This window comes from Grampus griseus, assembly GCF_964374135.1.
Source record: "Grampus griseus genome assembly, chromosome: X".
Classification (NCBI taxonomy): domain Eukaryota; kingdom Metazoa; phylum Chordata; class Mammalia; order Artiodactyla; family Delphinidae; genus Grampus; species Grampus griseus.
The window spans coordinates 32,718,469-32,735,668 of record NC_138999.1 but is presented as its reverse complement, the minus strand read 5'-3'; the positions used below and the strand labels follow the sequence as shown (position 1 = coordinate 32,735,668).

At 47.9% G+C, this 17,200-nt stretch overlaps 1 protein-coding gene across 1 annotated transcript; it reads right to left on the bottom strand.

The window, feature by feature from the left end:
- Positions 1–5,520: 5,520 nt before the first annotated feature.
- Positions 5,521–9,388, bottom strand: LOC309840021 (ferritin heavy chain-like; the record flags this gene model as incomplete). Its single annotated transcript, XM_082682030.1, has 3 exons — positions 5,521–6,167; positions 7,419–7,560; positions 9,380–9,388. The coding sequence occupies 3 exons, from the start codon at positions 9,386–9,388 to the stop codon at positions 5,521–5,523; spliced, it is 798 nt and encodes a 265-aa protein (XP_082538156.1).
- Positions 9,389–17,200: the final 7,812 nt, after the last annotated feature.

The window sequence follows — 17,200 nt, the reverse complement described above, 5'->3', positions numbered from 1 at the left end:
CTTACTAGGGGATGGCAGCAGTGTTTTTTACTCGATGTGTGCATGTGTGCAATTGTTTTCACTGGGAAATAAATCAGCGATGCTATAGTCTTATGACCCTAAGAGAAGTGTATAGGTTTGTAATGCATCTATCACGCAGCCTACAGAGAACTTTGCCCAGGACAATTCAGCCATCAGTTTCATTCTTGTTGTTAACATATACGACATCCATAATGTTATAGTGTAGATCAGGTTTCGTATTTCAGCTCTTCCATTTTTGTTTAAGTGTCCACGATCAATTACTTAATGTCTCTGAATCTCAATTCCTTCTATGAAATAGGGCTAAGACTACCTTATAGATGTATAATAAAGAGGAAATGAGGAAAAATAGATGGACATATTCCCTTATATTCTGTTCAAATGTTACATGGAGATGAGTGAAAGCCAGTTCCATTGCTGTTCATGACAACACTCTTGTAGTAGCTTAAGTTCCACTAGCTCTGCACTGCTCATGGAAGCTATTATGTGTGTATGTGTGTGTTTTGTTTCCACATCTAGACTGCTTTGCTCTTGAGGACAGGGCAAGTGTCTAATAACATTTTTGTATCTCTAGGGCCTTTCATAAGTATTTAATACATGGCGGTTGCTCATAATGATTACAAAGTGTGTGCCTACAACAACAGTATTCAGATCGCCTTTCTTTGTTGTCCACATTCCATTCCATAAACCACCAAAGCTGATGCAGAGATGGAGCTCCTTTAGGCCTGCTCATTCATTCATTCATTCGTTCATTTATTTATTTATTTATTTATTTCCATAGCTCTTTGCAGTGACTATCCTAGAAAAGTTATATCGTTATATTTTGAAGGTATATTATTTTGAAGATAATTATTAAAATTTTAAACTATTTTTACTAGGTATTTTTTCTGCAATTAATGAAAGCTATAGGTGGGAGTGACTTTCATTATGTCATGTGGTTTGACTAATAGCCTTTTACTGCAAGAGTAGTTTATTGAAGACATTTTTTTCCAAAGATGGAAATTCCTATTTAAATAGCTAAAATTAAAGATTCTTAGTAAACACGGTATTTTAAAACTAGCTAACTAACAATTATCAAGTAGTAATTATGTGTCAGATTCTATACTAAGTCCTCTGTGCACATTAAATTATTTAATCCTGATAATACCTCTGTGAGGTAGAATATTGCTGTGATCCACATTTTACAGATAAAGAAACTAAGGCACAGAGAGGTTAAGTAACTTGCCCAAGCTCACACAGCTAACATGGGCAGAGATTCACACATAGGTGATCCAATTCCAGAATCTGCTCCTAGTTTCAAAATTATGCTGCCTCTTACTATACCTTGGTACTAGGTTTTTAAATGAAATGAACTCTGGCTGTCATTATCATTGATGCTGAAACATTATGCATTTATTCCAGTTCTTGGTCTCATTCATAGACCTTAATTAGGATTTTTCCTTTATAATTTGCTTTGCTTCTCTTAGCTGGGAATCCAAAACTTTGTTTTGTTTTGTTTTTCCCAACTTTGCATCAGAATCCATTGCAGGGATGTGGAATGTTCTCATCACAAGAAAAAACTGTGAATATGTGTGGTGACAGATGTTAACTGGGCTTAACTACGGTGATCACTTTGCAGTATATACAAATATCGAGTTATTATCTTGTACACCTGAAACTAATATAATGTTATGCTAATGATACCTCAATAAAAAAGTTTATTGCAGTTACCTTTCTTCATGGGCTGCCTAATTAAAATATTCCACTTTGACAGTTCCTATATTTTAAAGATATGTTTATAAATATATATTTATCCATCCACATTTTCTGATATTCTTTTGCTATTCTGCCTATGTGAAATTGAAGCTCACAGATGTCTGTCTCATGGAAACTTGATATTGACGTGCAGTTAGATATGCAGTCAAAAGAGAGCAATTTTAAATTGTTTTCTTCAAGAGTATCTCTTTGCCTGTCTGCCAGTATAGGAATCTGTCTGCTGTGTTCAGTGTTATTTGGCATTTCTATACAATGTGTTAGCCTTTTATAGCCTTGGCTACATACTGCTTTAGAAACGCACTTGTCATATGAATTTAAAAACCAACAGATATGTATGCCTCCCAGACAAAAGATATTTTGAGGATACATGTAAAGCATTTTCATCATAACGTTTGAGTGAGTCCTTTGGTTTCCAGACACTAAAACATTAAACATGTCTGTTCAACTCCAGTTGCCTTTTATTGATCATTATGATGTTTTCAAAAATATTATTTAAAGGTAGCTAATATCTGATTTTAGGTTCCACATATAAGTGATATCATATGACATTTGTCTTTCTCTGTCTGACTTAACTTCACTTAGTATGATAATCTCTAGGTCCATCCGTGTTGCTGCAAATGGCATTATTTCATTCTTTTTTATGGGTGAGTAATAGTCCATTGTATACATATATACCACATCTTCTTGATCCACTCATCTGTTGATGGCCACTTAGGTTGCTTCCATGTCTTGGCTGTTCTAAATAGTGCTGCTATGAACACTGGGGTGCATGTATCTTTACGAATTATAGTTTTGTACAGATATATGCCCAGGAGTGGGATTGCTGGATCATGCTGTAGCTCTATTTTTCGTTGTTTAAGAAACCTCCAGACTGTTTTCCACAGTGGCTGCATCAATGTACATTCCCACCAACAGTGTAGGAGTGTTCCCTTTTCTCCACACCCTCTCCAGCCTTTGTTCTTTGTAGATTGTCTGATGATGCCCATTCTAACTGGTGGGAGGTGAGACCTCATTGTAGTTTTGATTTGCATTTCTCTAAGAATTAGTGATGTTGAGCATCTTTTCATGTGCTTCTTGGCCATCTGTATGTCTTCTTTGGAGAAATGTCTTCTGCCCATTTTTTGATAGGGTTGTTTGTTGTTTTTGTTACTGACTTGTATGAGCTGTTTGTATATTTTGAATATTAAGCCCTTGTCAGTCGCATCATTTGCAAATATTTTCTCCAATGGGGTTGACACTTTTATTATCCCTGTTTTACATATGAGGAAACTGAGGCGCAGAGAAGTGAAATAACATGCCCAAGTTCCCCCAATTTCGTAAGTGGCGAAACTGGAATTTGATCGAGTCACCCTGTGGTGAAGGATCCAAGACACCGAACTGCTTCTCCAAAACAGGAGAGTAAGAAGGATCTTCAGTCAATTTATAGCTGTAAACACTGATGAACAGCTGCTCAGCCTGTGCTTCCTCATATCTAGAGGAGAACAGTTTATATATATATATGTATACATATATATATGTGTGTATATATATATGTATGTATGTATTGAGACTGTATCAGAGAGAGAGCAGGGACCTCAAAGCAGACAGAGAAAGAGTGAAAAAAACAAGTTTGACTAAAAAGAGTAAAGGGGGAAATACCATTCAACACCATTTTCTGGAAACTAAACTCAAAGGACCATAATCCTCATTTTTAAGAAAGTATTGAAGCAGAGTTATAGGGAAATGTAGAAAGAAATTACTCCTTAGCTACACTTGTTCATATTTCAGTAAATGTTAAAACAATCTAGTTAACTCTGAAATGACTCAAGCTACTCATGTGTCTTTGAATATAGGGTACGAAGTCTGAAAATTTCTAACTCTGACCCTTGTAAACTATACACGACACAGAAGAAATTATATGTTTTGAGTATTTTTTCTCAGACCTAGACAACCTTAGGGTTTACATGGGAACAGATTTCATCTGCTCAAATAGAGAATGGACTGAGAGAGGGGAAGAGTTGCAAAAGGGGAACGGAAAAAAAACCAAAAACCAAACATAGAAAAGCAGGTCTGTCGTTTCCTTGGGAAATCCTTTTACTGGGAAATAATTGTCTTTCTACCTATAGTCAAGAAGACAAGGTAATAGGCTAACGCCTCTCCACGTCTAGAAAGGAGAAACCAGAGACCACGCTGAGATTAAGAACAGGCTGATTTTGAGATAATCTCTGAGCAGACACAGGTGGCCACAGTCTGGAATGAGGCAATGGTCCAAGCGGGACCAGCGGCTCTCTAGGTGTTCCAGTGTCTCATCCCATCCTCTGAGTGCTGGCTGCTCTGGGTTTGGGGCCGCCTGTGCCATCATCTCTCTACTTCCTTTCTGGTGAGCTTCTATCTACTCCGTGACCTCAACCCATCTATGTATATATAGGCTAATATGTCCCATATGTATTTTTCCAAACCTGACATCCCCCCTGAGCTCCAGATTCATTTTTCTGGCTACCCGCATGACAGTTCCACTTGGGTATCTAATAGGCACCTCAGATTTTACATCACATGCCTTCCCAGCTCCTCGAGTCCCCCTGCAAATACGCCCAGCTTAATAAATAGCACGACCAGCAGCCAGGGTGTTCAGATCCAAACTTGAGCCTCGATTATTTTTGTCCTTTCCCATTCCTCACCTCTGGTCCATAAAGCAGATCCTGTAGACTCATCCAGTTCATCTGCAATTTGTCTGCATCTCTTCATTTCCTCTACCAACACGCAGTTCAAGCCACCATTGTCTCTCTGGGCCTGCTACAGTGAACTCTTAACTGGCCTTTCAGCTTCAACTCTCCTCATCCTCTACATTCTTCACAGCAGCCAGAGTCAGAGTAACGTGGCTTAACATTCAGAGAGCTTTATTCTACTTGATATTCAATATCACAAATTGACCTTCAGCCGGGACCTTATATTTTTCAGTCCTTCTTTTGAGGTAATTTGGGGTTTGGGGTACCATGTTACCTTAATGGAAGAAAGAGTACAGTAAAAAAAACCTACATTTGCATGTGTTGTAAGGGCAATATGCATGTCCAGCATGGTGACGAGGGAGTCACCCCTGTGTTTGTGTGCAGGGCAGCCTGAGGCTCAGTTACCATTATCACTGTTGCTCAGGGTGAGCTTGTCAAAGAGGGACCCTGCCAAGCTGGCTTCTGGGGTCTCCATCTTGCTTCCCAGAATCAACAGACACTAACATTTACATATTTTAGTAAACTCGAAGCTTTCAGGTAAAGTTTTAAGGACCCTTTATTTTAATCCCTGTCCCACCCCATTCCCTTCATTTTTCCTCCGGAAGCCACACTACTGTGATTTTTATACCGCGTTTTTATACTCCTGCTATTCGCAGGCACCCGCATTCAGCAGCGCCTCACCTCACCACCCCCCATATACCCACATTGTTTATAAGGGGAAGATGGATTTTGCACTTTCCGGCGCCCCATGGAATGCCTTCTCCCTCCCTCTGTGGAGATCCTGAGCGGCATGTGGGTGGGGCATGGGTGGGTGGAGAGCCTCCTGGATACCTGTTTTAAAAAGTGAGCGATTTGCACACAGGAACCAAGGAGAGACCTTTATTTCTTTAGGAACCAAATAACTTTATTGGAAGAAGTGGCAAAACTGGAAGAAAAAAACTTAAGTGAACTTCTAATGCCAGGGCACTATTGCCGTCTGCATGGCAGGCATGGAGACCAGCGCTCTGGTCACCCTGTGGCTCTGGGGAAGTCCAGTCCACGCTCAGTTCTTGTCACTGTCGCCCAGGGTGAGCTTGTCAAAGAGGGACCCTGCCAGGTCGACGTCCGGGGCCCCCATCATGCTCAGGGTGGTGACATGACCCTCCAGCTCGCTGATGAACGCCACCTGCTGGCTGAGGTAGTGAGTTGCCAGGAAGCGGTGCAGGTTGGGGTCCCTCTTGTCGATGGCCAGCTGGTGCAGGTGGCGCAGGCTGCGATTCACGAACTTCTCCAGGAACAAGGTGCACTTCATGGCCTTGAGGCCGCTCTTCCACTCGATACTGACTGGTCTCCTGATGTCTTGGAAGTGGATGCGGCTCCCGCGCTGGTTCTGCAGGCGCATCAGGCGCCGGGCCCAACCGCTGTGCTGGAGGGAGCGGCGCACGAAGAACCAGCTGAAGTGCTTCAAGGCCACGTCGTAGCGGTCGAGGTAAACGGCCGTGGTCAGGCACATTAAGGAGGCGTGGAACTCCAGGTTGAAATGGCTGTTGATGGCGGCCTCGCAGTCGGGGTGGTAGCTCTGGCGCACCTGCGAGGGCGGCGCGGGCAGCGTGGCGGACGGCAAGGGCATCGTGGCGGGCGTGAAGGCCAAGGTGAAGGTGAAGCCGCGGGGCCTGCGGTAGCTGCCTCGGAGCGAAGAGCGCGGCCGCTCTGGGGTGGACCGGAAATGGCGTTCGTTATGGGAGTCAGGCGGTGGGCTCGCGGTCCCGTTACCGGAAGAGGTCGCGTGGCGTTGGCGGGGCAGGAACGCTGCACTCACGTTCCATCACAGCCTGGGTGAGGCAGGGTGACTTTGACCTGCGCACCTGGTATCTATTACGTTTTTAACGTTGCAAAAATATTTCGGTTTCCAAGGGCTTTCTCTTGTTCTCCAGTTGCGCCCTCTTCTAGCACGCTGTTCTCATTTTATAAACCCATTGTCTTCCTTAAAATTCTGAGAATATGAATTTGTAAGTTTTGGTAATGTTCTCTTCCGTTTCCTGTATTATAGTTGTTTTCTTCTCCAGAAATAGTTCTGTTTGTTCATCATGATCTTCTCTTTCACTTTCCTCAAGTATCTGGCAACCATTTGTCCATTCGTATTTGGGAGTAAAGGAGTCATGTGATCAGCCAAGGTAACTGGCATGGATCTGATCTACAGTTGGGACGCCATTTCACTAACAGTCTTCTGCTGTGAATGGAGGGGCTCAGTGTGTCAGTTAGGGAGTCTTTTCTATTTGGGGTACATGGTGTGGAGCTTGTAGGTAAGATAGGCACCATCCCAAGTGCCCAAAGCTTGGCATTTTCTGACATTAGAAGACTTTCGTGTATCTCTTCTGTAATAGATCGTGTCGTTCTCTTTTGTTTCTTCCTCTTCTGCTGAGCGGGTCTGCGGTTATCTCAAACCTGTTGTCATATGGGTTCCCTTCCTGAGCCTTTGAATGACACAAGGAGACTGTCACCCCATCGCCTGCAGCACCACTGTGCACTGGATCTTGGTAAGAACAAAAAATAAAAATGTACTGTCTTAGGCCAGCAAGACTTGGGATATTTGTGACAGCAGTGAGCCTACCCTGACTAGTTACCCAAGGGAAGTTCTGGCTGACTACGGGTTATAAGCCATTGTAAGCTTATAGCATTTCCTCTTGGTGGAAATGCAGTTGCAAAAGTTAAAAAGTCTAGATAGAGCCGAATCATCATGCTCTTCTTTCTTTTGCTAAATTCATCAATAATATGTATCAGTCCTGCTCCCTTTTTCCCTCATGGAGAGTGGAATGAAAAATCCCTCAAAGACCCATGAAGCACAAGGAGTAAGTTTTTCCGTTTCCCTCAGTGCTGGGGAAGAAACCCAGGCTGGTCCTCAGGTGGCCGGCCTTAAGCCGACAACAGGAGGCGTAAGGGGTGGGATTGGGACTGGCTGACCCCTGAACCAGTCAGCTGTGGTGAGGGAGATGTGGGTCACGTAGGAACGGGGGACGGCCCCGGAACCACATAACCGGAGGATGTGTTTGTGTGGGGCAGCTCCCCCGAAGAGGAGGATACTGGTCCAGAGCTGGCAGCGGAGCTAGGGAGATGGTCCAGGGATTGTACCAGTTAGCCTTCCCGATTGGAGTGTGAGGGCTGGAGGCTGGAGGGAGTCCCAGACCTGTGTGTGTCCTCTCCACCACACAGCACGCCGGGCGCTGAGCACCTCATTCCCTGAGCAGTTCTTCGCCTTTGGAAAAGAGTAGAGAGAGAGAAAGGAGCAACAACAGTGGGCTCAGAAAGGCCTGGAACAACGAGTTCGAGCCATCTGTGGGGGTGGAAAATGGCTTCAGCTCCCAAACGCAGCCTCGGGAGGCCCTGGGGCAGCGCTCTCCACGAAGGGCAGGGTTCGGGAGCCTGGCCGCAGTGAGCACCGGCGAACCAAGGGGACCAGGGCGCCATTCCCAGGGAAAGATTTGATGAGTCCTCACCAGACCCGGTGATTCCCTGCCTTCTCACTAATCCTCGTGATTCTGTGAGGGAGAATTGTTTTTATGATCTCCCACACGAGGAAACTGAAGTCTGCGATATAAACTTCTTGAGCAAGATGATGTGGAACCTGGAGTAAAGTCAGATCTGACTCTCAGCTACACCCCTGGTGACCTCAGTCAATAAAATGGGGTATACACAGGACACTGTCATGTGGTTTCTTGAGGCCTCTCCCAGGTTTCCATAATGAGAGAACAAAGAGGTGCAGACAAACAGCTGTTCTGCTTCTGTAGCCGCTCAGTTACCCGCCTGCCCCCGTTCTCGGCACAGTCCTAACCTTCAGCAAGGCCAGGTTTCCCGTACGCGGCCATACAGGACAGTCTCTTCTTGCTCAGCGTCTACTAGGAAAGAAGTTTAAGTAAATTTTTGAAAATTTGTGGAGGACCACAGTTTGAGATGGAACAAAACTTTTCCTCAGCAGGCCGCCAAGCCCCTGACCATGGCTGGACGAGGGCGTTGAAGTTGGGCATCACTCCTGTCATGTGCCTCCTGGCCAACGCCTCCAGCTGGGTTGTTCTTGATTTACATTCTGCTGGTCTAATTGATAGGTGACATCTCCTCTGAAGTTTGTGATCTCTCATCCTCTTTCAATGGGGGTAATCAATATTTCATCCTAGGGTTAGAACAGAGACTTGGCCTGCCTTTCCACGTAGACTAAAATCAGTTTTCTAGAGAATTATTTAGCACCTCTCTCCCAAACTCCTGTCCCTTGGTCGATTCTCCAAATAACCATTGACACGTGTGTATGCTTCTTCCCAACCAGACTGTACTTGGTGATGTCTTGTGAAGATCACCACCCGTCTCCCTCTCTCCACAGTTTGATGCACGTAAATCCCCCCAAATTGCTTACTGGTTCTGTGTACCTGTTTGGTGTAAGTAAACCACACTTCTCAAATGTGGACGGTAAATCTTCACACCTGAGTTTTTAATCTGGGGTAGGGGTGGGGCTGACATGTCCGAAAACCACCCATGTTCTGCACTTAGTGGCCAGCAATGGACTCAGACCCATTTCTTGGAGAAACGAGTGCAAAGAGCGATGAGGATCATCCCTGGTCCTCCGTGCATTCCTCACCGTTACTTTATGATTGAGCACGTGTTGTTCAAAAATCCAGTACCTCAGTTGTACTTCTTCATGCAGAAGGAGTTCAAATGATTCCTCTGTCACGTGTGGCCAGAGACTGTGACTCTCTTGTGGAGAGTTGTAGTCTAGGTGTGGTCCTGTGGTTACTGACTGCTATCAAAGGATCCATTTGACCCAAGGAGGGGTGAGGAAGAACCCCTCCAGGAGGAAGGTAAACAACAGAAGTCTTGGGGGTGGGCTCAGCCTCTCAGTAGTGATGCTATCGTCCAGAAATGCCTGGGGCACTCACCTGGGCCATACTGCTTGAGGCAGCCCTCACAGACATTTCCCCTTTGGGAGCCAGTATTGTGATTAGACCCGCCCTCCCCCCCACCCCCCACCCCCGCCACCTTGCGGTTCTTATTATGATTGCAAGACACACTTCAGTAACAGCCATCAGAGAACTTCGAAGAAAAAACATGATTTATTACTCACAGGTCCTGGAGGACACATGGCATGCGTGGAGGCACGCAGCGAGGTCATGGGTAGAAAGAGTACGTGTGCAGGCCTGGGCTTCTTTGACTGGGGTCTAGCACGGGATGCCTAGGGGTTCACAGGTTCAGACTTTATTGGTGAATTTAAAACATGAGCGGGAATTACAATGCCAGAAGGGAAAAACAAGTGGTCAGGTGGTCAGTTCCCTCAGTCGACCAGAGATCTCCGAAACAAAGGAGGCTTCTGGGGCGGGGCCGCCTGGCTCTTCCTCTAGTCCTGTAGCCGGCAGTGTGTTTATTCAAGATAGCTGTCTTTGATGTGGGTGCCTAGGCAATGCGAAGCTTCAGGTCAGGCACTTGCATTACAATAAAAAAAAATAAAAAGAAATACTAACTCAGCTGCTTACAGTAGAATCCCCCCTGTGATGCTGAAGCATCTGAGTTAGTGGTGAGGACGTTAACACCCTTCAGTCGCTTGTAGGCGGGGAGCTGTCTGGTTTGGAGCGCACATTGTGGCCTGCTTCCGTGGGGAAATATGATACAGCGCTGTCCTGCTGTCGGCGGGGGACAAACTCACAGTCTGGCGAGCCTCTTGGTATAGGGTAGGGTCAGCCAGCAAGGACCTAGCAAGTTCTGCAAAATCATATCATAGTAGGTCATCCCCCGATGCCATCGGGGCACTGCGTTTACTCCACTGTTTCTGGAAAGTCTTAGTCTCCATGGCAGCGTTCCGCAATATAAACTGGGAAGTCGGGCCATCTGGGTGAGCAGCTAGGTCTCCAGCTGGTGCCACGGCCCTGGGGTGTCATCTCTGGTATAGGACGCATAGGCATCTCCAGTGGCGAGCTCTTGGGCTGGGGCGGTATTGTCTGGAATGGTATCCTCTCCAGCAGTGAGTCTGTCTCACTCAGGGGTGAGGTCCTCTGGAGTGGTGGCCACCCAGGGGCGGGTGCATCCTCCCATGTGGCTGTGCAGTTGGGGTATTGATCATGGGCTGGGCATAGGCTAGCCTGATATAACTTAGAGGCTTCCCCGAGGACCGAGCTGCACGTCTGGTGCCTGCTGCTAGTGGAACAAATGGTTAAGAGCTCTCTGGGGTCATCAAGGGCACCTCTAGCAACAGAGTGGGATGCTGTCCTTTCCTTCCCGGAGGAGCTCATCCAAGCACATAAAGATTCTGGGCACATTTATATCCCAGGCTACGGGAGATCTTATGGGTGCTCCTTAGGCATTCCTGGGCTCAAGCCGTGAGGGCAATCAGTGGACAAATCCTGGGAGCACAGTCCCTGTACCCAGGTGGGTTTTATGTACGAGCAATCATAGGGCCAGTTAGCTTGTAGCAGTGTTTGATGTTGAAATTGGGCGAGTGTCATTTAGACATTGCTTCCAGCGGGCCCGTTGCCTATAAAGGGATGCGATCCCCTTGCCGCTCAGACTCAGTGGCACACTAGCCTGAGCCCTTCCAACAGGGCTCGCCAACATTCCCTGCTTTTCCACCCTGTGGTGCTACTGTGGGCCGCAGCAGTGTTTTGACAGCATTCTATCTGGGTGAGGGTTAGGCCCAAGGGCTCTACCAGTAACCCTATCACCCAGGCGGTACAAAGCAATAAGAATAGCCATCAGCAGATGGAGCGCTGACGTTCGAATGAGCTGGGGTCAGGTTCCTTCTGGATGAGCTCTCTGTGTATTGCTTAATGGCTGAGCGCGGTTGCTTGGTGGGGGAAAGTACTGGGTCGCCTTGCCTGGCGTGGGGTCAGGCCACGACTTGTAGCTTGCTCGGCATGTTCTCATCCCCAAATGTGGCCTGCGTCCACCAAGCAGAGTTCCTTTGCCTCGTTCAGACACCCAAAGTGCGCCACTGGTTGGTCCCGGGGCGCTGACTTCTGCTTCCTCTAAATTAGCCGGCGCGTTCAGTTTCATCAGCCAGCTCTTGTGGCCACTGTATTTGGTGAGAGCGGCCGGTGTGGAGGTGGCTGCTTTTGGAGAGTCGTCACCGTTGGCAGGATTTCCAAAGAGATGATCTCACACTGACTTGGTGGGCTTGTGGCCTGTGGGGCATTCAGTGGTGACGGGACCATATAGGACTCTGTGCCCTCGATCAGGCTATATCAGAGGGAAGCGGATGGTCAGATGATGAAAAAGAAAATCATAGCAGCATAGGGAAGTGGAGTCAGAGGTCAAAACGTGAAGGGCGTCGTGCTAGAGTGTGAAAGCTTGAGAACTGCCAGAAACGACCCGCGGTGGCATTTTGGAGGGTGTGTGATAATTGTGTAATCATTGGTATGAGGGGTATAAAGGCTCAGGGGGTGAGAATTAAGCAAGATGAGGGCCTGCGGCAAGAGTTGCATCCATTTCGAGAACCACTTGCTTGCAAATAATTTAAGTGGTGTCTCTTTAAGGAGGTCATTAAGATGCTTGATGAGGCCAGCTACCTGGGGGTGGGATCCTAGATGGAAGTTTGGAAGAATGTTGGGTGGGAGAGCCCACTGTTGAATCTCCTGAGAGGTACAGTGGGTGCCCTGGTCAGAGTCAGCAGTGTTTGGCGATCTGAAGGGAGCAGCATTGAAGGTAGTAAGGAAAGAGATTACCTGTTTTGAGGAGGAATTGTGGGCGGAGTTCACCAAGGGAAGCCTCGTGTTAAGTATCAGTGATGGTGATGGGTTATCTGGAAGCCCCAGCAGAGCGGGAGTATGGTCGGTCTCCCCGGGGGAGTGGGTCCCCGTTGTTCGGTTTGGGTGCAGAGAACGCGCTCATCTATCACCACCTTGGCTGCCGCTGAAGAGGGGGGCGTCCCCTCGCATGAGCACGAGTTGTTAAGGCACGAATTCCCCGATGACCTGAGGTTGTGCGGGTCCATTTCGCAAGCTGGGGAGAAGGGTCGGTACCCTGAGGCATCTACAGGGCAGAGAGTGGAGGGCTGAGTTGAGGGGGTCTGACCGCAGTATTCCTAAAATGGCCTCAGGTGTGGAGTGGTTAGCGTGAGCAGAAACGTGAGAACTGATGATAGGGATGGGGGATTCTGCTAGTTCCTTGCGTATCTTGGAGCCCCAGATGGCCTTGCCTTGTATGAGAAAATTGTCCCTTAGCCATTGGCCAGACCCAACTGCAAGGCTGTTAGCAACAGCCCGGGAGGCTGTGAAAGGCCCCTTTTGGTGGCCTCCTTAAGGGCTGGGTGAACAGCTACAGGTTCTGCCAGTTGGGCTGAGCCAGGAGTGTCCTCCTCGACTAGAAAGGTGCCCGAGGCCGGGTGGATGACGCAGCCCTCCAGCGAGCTGCATGGCATGCAGCGATGGCACTGCCCTCGGTGAAGAGCACTGACTCCCTGTCCATTTCAGACAGGTGGTACCAAGGGGCTCCCCAAGTAGCCACAGGAGGAGAAAGCGGGGTGGGGTGGGGATGGGGGCTGTCACCTCTCGAGGCTCTCTGGCAAGGGGCTGAGCATGGGGGAAACCACATTCTCCTGTCATTTGGAAAGGCCTTTGACATCAGGTTTAGCCCTCCCCTGAAGGTACCATTTCCCTGTTACCAAGGAGGCATCAGTGGCCGTGGTGAGCTTTTCTCTTAAGAGGCGTCTCTCACTCAGGGCACTTGAGGAACTTGTGTTCAGAGTGATACCGGGCGGGGGGGTGCTGGCTAGGGGCTCAGTTCCTAAAAGAGCCCGAGAGGCTGCCGAAAGCTGGTGCCCAGGGGGAGTCTACGTGCCTGCCGCTGGGGAAGGTGCTTAGTCCACAACCCCATAGGAAGCCAGGTAGACTCCTGTTTGGTCCCGAGACTGCAGGAGGCCACTTGACGTGGAATGTGGAGCCAGTGGGGACTAAAGGTAAGACTTGCTGGACTGCGTGCTGGGCACCTTGCAAAGCACACTTGTCGGGCTTTGCCCCAGTGGAAGGTGGGTGACTTGTGTGCGATTGCGTATACGATAGGGCGGGATGAGGGATGTGTTGCCTCCAGAACGTGAAAAGGCCTGATATGTGTTGTGCTTGTCTGAGTGTCGTGGGTGGTTGAATGGTGAGTAATTGATGTTTGGCCGTTGGGGAAATTTCTCAGCCCTTAGAGGACTAGATGATGCCCAGAAACAAGACAGATGAGGCCGGGCCTTGGCTCTTGAGGTCCGGGTGGTGTGCGAAGGGATGCGAATCTGCTCGTACTGCTTTCTCAGAGGAACCCCTGAGCGTAATGTCATCAGCGTAGTGCCAAAAGCAGCACCTTTCCAACTGTAAGGTGCTTAAGTCCTGGTGGCAGAGGTTATGTATGGTTGCAGGGCCGTTTCAGTATCCCACTGGGAAGCACGTAAATGTATAATCTGCCCCCTTCAAAAGTGAAGGCAAACGGAGCCTGGGATTCCTCCAAGGTGGGAACAGAATAGAAGATGTTAGTAGGTCAGTGAACACAGAGGACGCTCCTTGGGCCGACTGGACATCCTCAGTCAGTTCTATGTTATTAGGGATTGGAGCCTTACTGGGGAACCTGAGCCACTGAGGTTTTGATGGCCAACGGTCAGGTGCCTTTGGTTGGTGGCTGGCTTAAGTACTGGCCAAATGGGGCTACTGAACGGGGAGATGGTGGCTTCGTGACTCCAGTCTGAAGCACCTCTTTAATGACGTAGGCGTAGGCCTCCAGCGGCCTGTTTAAGTCCCTACTGGGGAAGGTTTACCGTCTTGACCAGGGGACGAAGAGTCCCTGGCGTCCATTTGGAGAGTCCCACCAGCAAGGCCAAGAACTTGGGCTTATTCCATGTGGCACGGTGTTGTGTCAGTGCCTCCATGCCTATAATAGGAAAGAACGAGCTGGGGGGCCACCACCAGAGGAAGCCATTTGAGGTGAAGGGTCCCAATAGTGATATCCGAATAGCTTTGTGAAGCTTTGATTGTTTTACCAGCAGTGCCCTGTAGGTGGAAGGGCTTCCCTTTTGGGGATACAGAGGGATTGCCTAGAATGACAGTGACTTGGGTCCCCATGTCTAGTAGGGCCAAAAAGGACTGTGCATTTTTATTGTCCTAATGGACCACCAGAGTGGTACAGGGGTAATTGTCCCCAGGTGGTGGGACAAGCCCCTGGGAGCGGCTGATTTCCTAGGGTAGGAGCTTAAGTGGCTGCCAGTCCTGGAGGTTAGGGAAGCGGGCAGAGGGGGTAGCGGGGACGGGCTTGGGGCTAGAAGATGGCCGGCAGAAGAGGGCTGTAGCTGGGAGAATGTGAGTTTTGGGGCCTGGAGTTTAGAGAGTGGCTGTCCAGAGGTTAAGTAGCCAGGAACCCCAGGTTTTCCTAACTCCCAGTAGAGGTTTTGCCTGTGTATTCCCATAAGGGACAAAATTAAATCAGAGGTTTATTAGGAAGGGAGTGGGGAACCCTTCCCATTGAGGGACATTTGTTCGAGGGAGACCTTCCTGGAGCGGTGGTGACGGAGGGCCTTGAGTGTGACGTATTGGGGCATCTGGGCAGCAATCTCCTCTGTGTCTAGCAGCCATGTCAGTGCCCTCCAGTTGCCTGATGGATGGTTTCAGGAGTCCCCCCGAAATGTAATAGCGCTGCCCTGTGATTAGGGGGGCGCCTTGTAAAAAGGAATTCTCTGGGCTTAGGGTCAGATGGGGCCTATTCAGGGTTGGAAACTCAGGGAGTCGTTTGGGTCACTGTGGTGATGGAAATGACAAAGCCATTGGATCATGCCAATTTTGCACAGCAGGAGGCACGGAGGACCCTCACGTGCATGAATGGTCAATGAAGGCCTTTTAAATTAGTGGTCTGACTGTCTCATTCGACCGTATGGCCTTGATCACGGCTGCTCTGGGGAGATCATTGAATTATGGCAGCAGTGACATTTTGGCGTGGGTACCACAGGCAACACACGACAGAGGCGATATGCAAAAGCACGTAGCAGCATGGCAGACCTCCAGCAAGCGGTGTTCCGTTCCCAGGTGGTGTTCCCTCCCTGGGCTGGTCAGCTAGTAAGCCAGTCGCAGCTAACGGGTATTCCTCTTGATTAACTGCAAGGCAATCATGCAGTCCTGCCAACAAGGCCAATTGTTTTGTGCTGGTCTCAACCTATCAGTAGTGATCTATTGGCTAGAAATGCCTAGGGGCACTCACCTGGGCCTGAGGTGAGCCCTCACAGACATTTCCCCTTTCAGAGCCAGTGGTGTGATTGGACCCGCCCTGGTGGTTCTTATGATGGCAACAACCATCAGCGAACTTTGAAAGAAAAGAAAAGAAAACCAAGGATTATTACTCACAAATCCTGAAGGATACATGGTACAGCTGGGGCCACTCAGCGAGGTTGCGGCAGAAAGGTAGTGGGCCTGGGGTTGTGTCTTTATTGGAGTCTAGGATGGGGTGCCTGGGGTTTCACAGGTTCACTCTTTGTTGGCGAATTTAAAACATAAGGGTGGGAATTAAAACTCGGGAAGGGAAAAACAAGTGGTCAGATGGTCAGTTCCCTCAGTCGACCAGAGATCTCCGAAACAAAGGAGGCTTCTGGGGCGGGGCCGCCTGGCTCTTCCTCTAGTCCTGTAGCCGGCAGTGTGTTTATTCAAGATAGCTGTCTTTGAAGTGGGTGCCTAGGCAATCCGAAGCTTCAGGTCAGGCACTTGCATTACAGAAACAAAACAACACAAAACAAAACCCAACTGTCCGGTGCTTACACTATATTTACATAAAGATGCCCTATCTTATTGTACATCCTCTAGGGCAGGGATTGGTTACAAAAATGGCTGAGGGAGCAAGAGTGTCCTTCAAATGCGTAAGTCTGCCATATGGTTTTTCTTCCAGTTTTACTGAGATATAATTGACATGTAGCACTGATAAGGTTAAGATGTACAGCAGAATGGTTTGACTTACATAGATCATGGAGTGATTGCCAGTATGAGTTAGCATCAATCATCACATATAGATACAAGGAAGAAAACATGTTTTTCCTCGTGATGAGAACGCTTAGGATTTACTCTTAACAACTTGCGTGTATACTATAGAGCAGTGTTAATTATATTCATCATGTTGTATATTACATCCCCAGTACTTATTTATCTTAAAGCTGGAAGTTTTCACTTTGTGACCCTCTTCATCCAATTTCCTCTCCCCACATGCCCCACCTCTGGTAACCACAAATCGAATCTCTTTCTCTGTGAGTTATTTTGCTTTGATTCCATATACAGGTAAGATGATACAGTATTTGTCCTTCTCGGACTGATTTCACTTAGCACAATGCCCTCAAGGTGTATTCATGTTGTCACAAATGGCAGGATTTCCCCCTTCTTTATGGCTGAATAATATTCCGTTGTATATACGTATCCCATGTCTTTGTCCGTCTACAGGTGAAAGGATAACATTTAGGTTGTTTCCATGTCTTGTCTATTGCAAATAATGCTGCTCTGAGCATGGGGCGTGGGGTAGGGACAGGTATCTCTTCAACATAGTGTTTTCACTTCCTTCGGATGTATTCCCAGAAGTGGAATTGCTGGATCATATGGTTGTTAATTTTTTTGAGGAATCTCCATACTGTTTTCCATAGTGGCTGTGCCAGTTCGTAATTTCGCCATCAGTGCATAAGGGTTCCTTTTTCTCCATGTGCATGGTGGCATTCGTTATCTCTTGTCTTTTTGATGCTAGCCATCCTAACTGGTGTGAGGTGATATCGCATGTGGTTT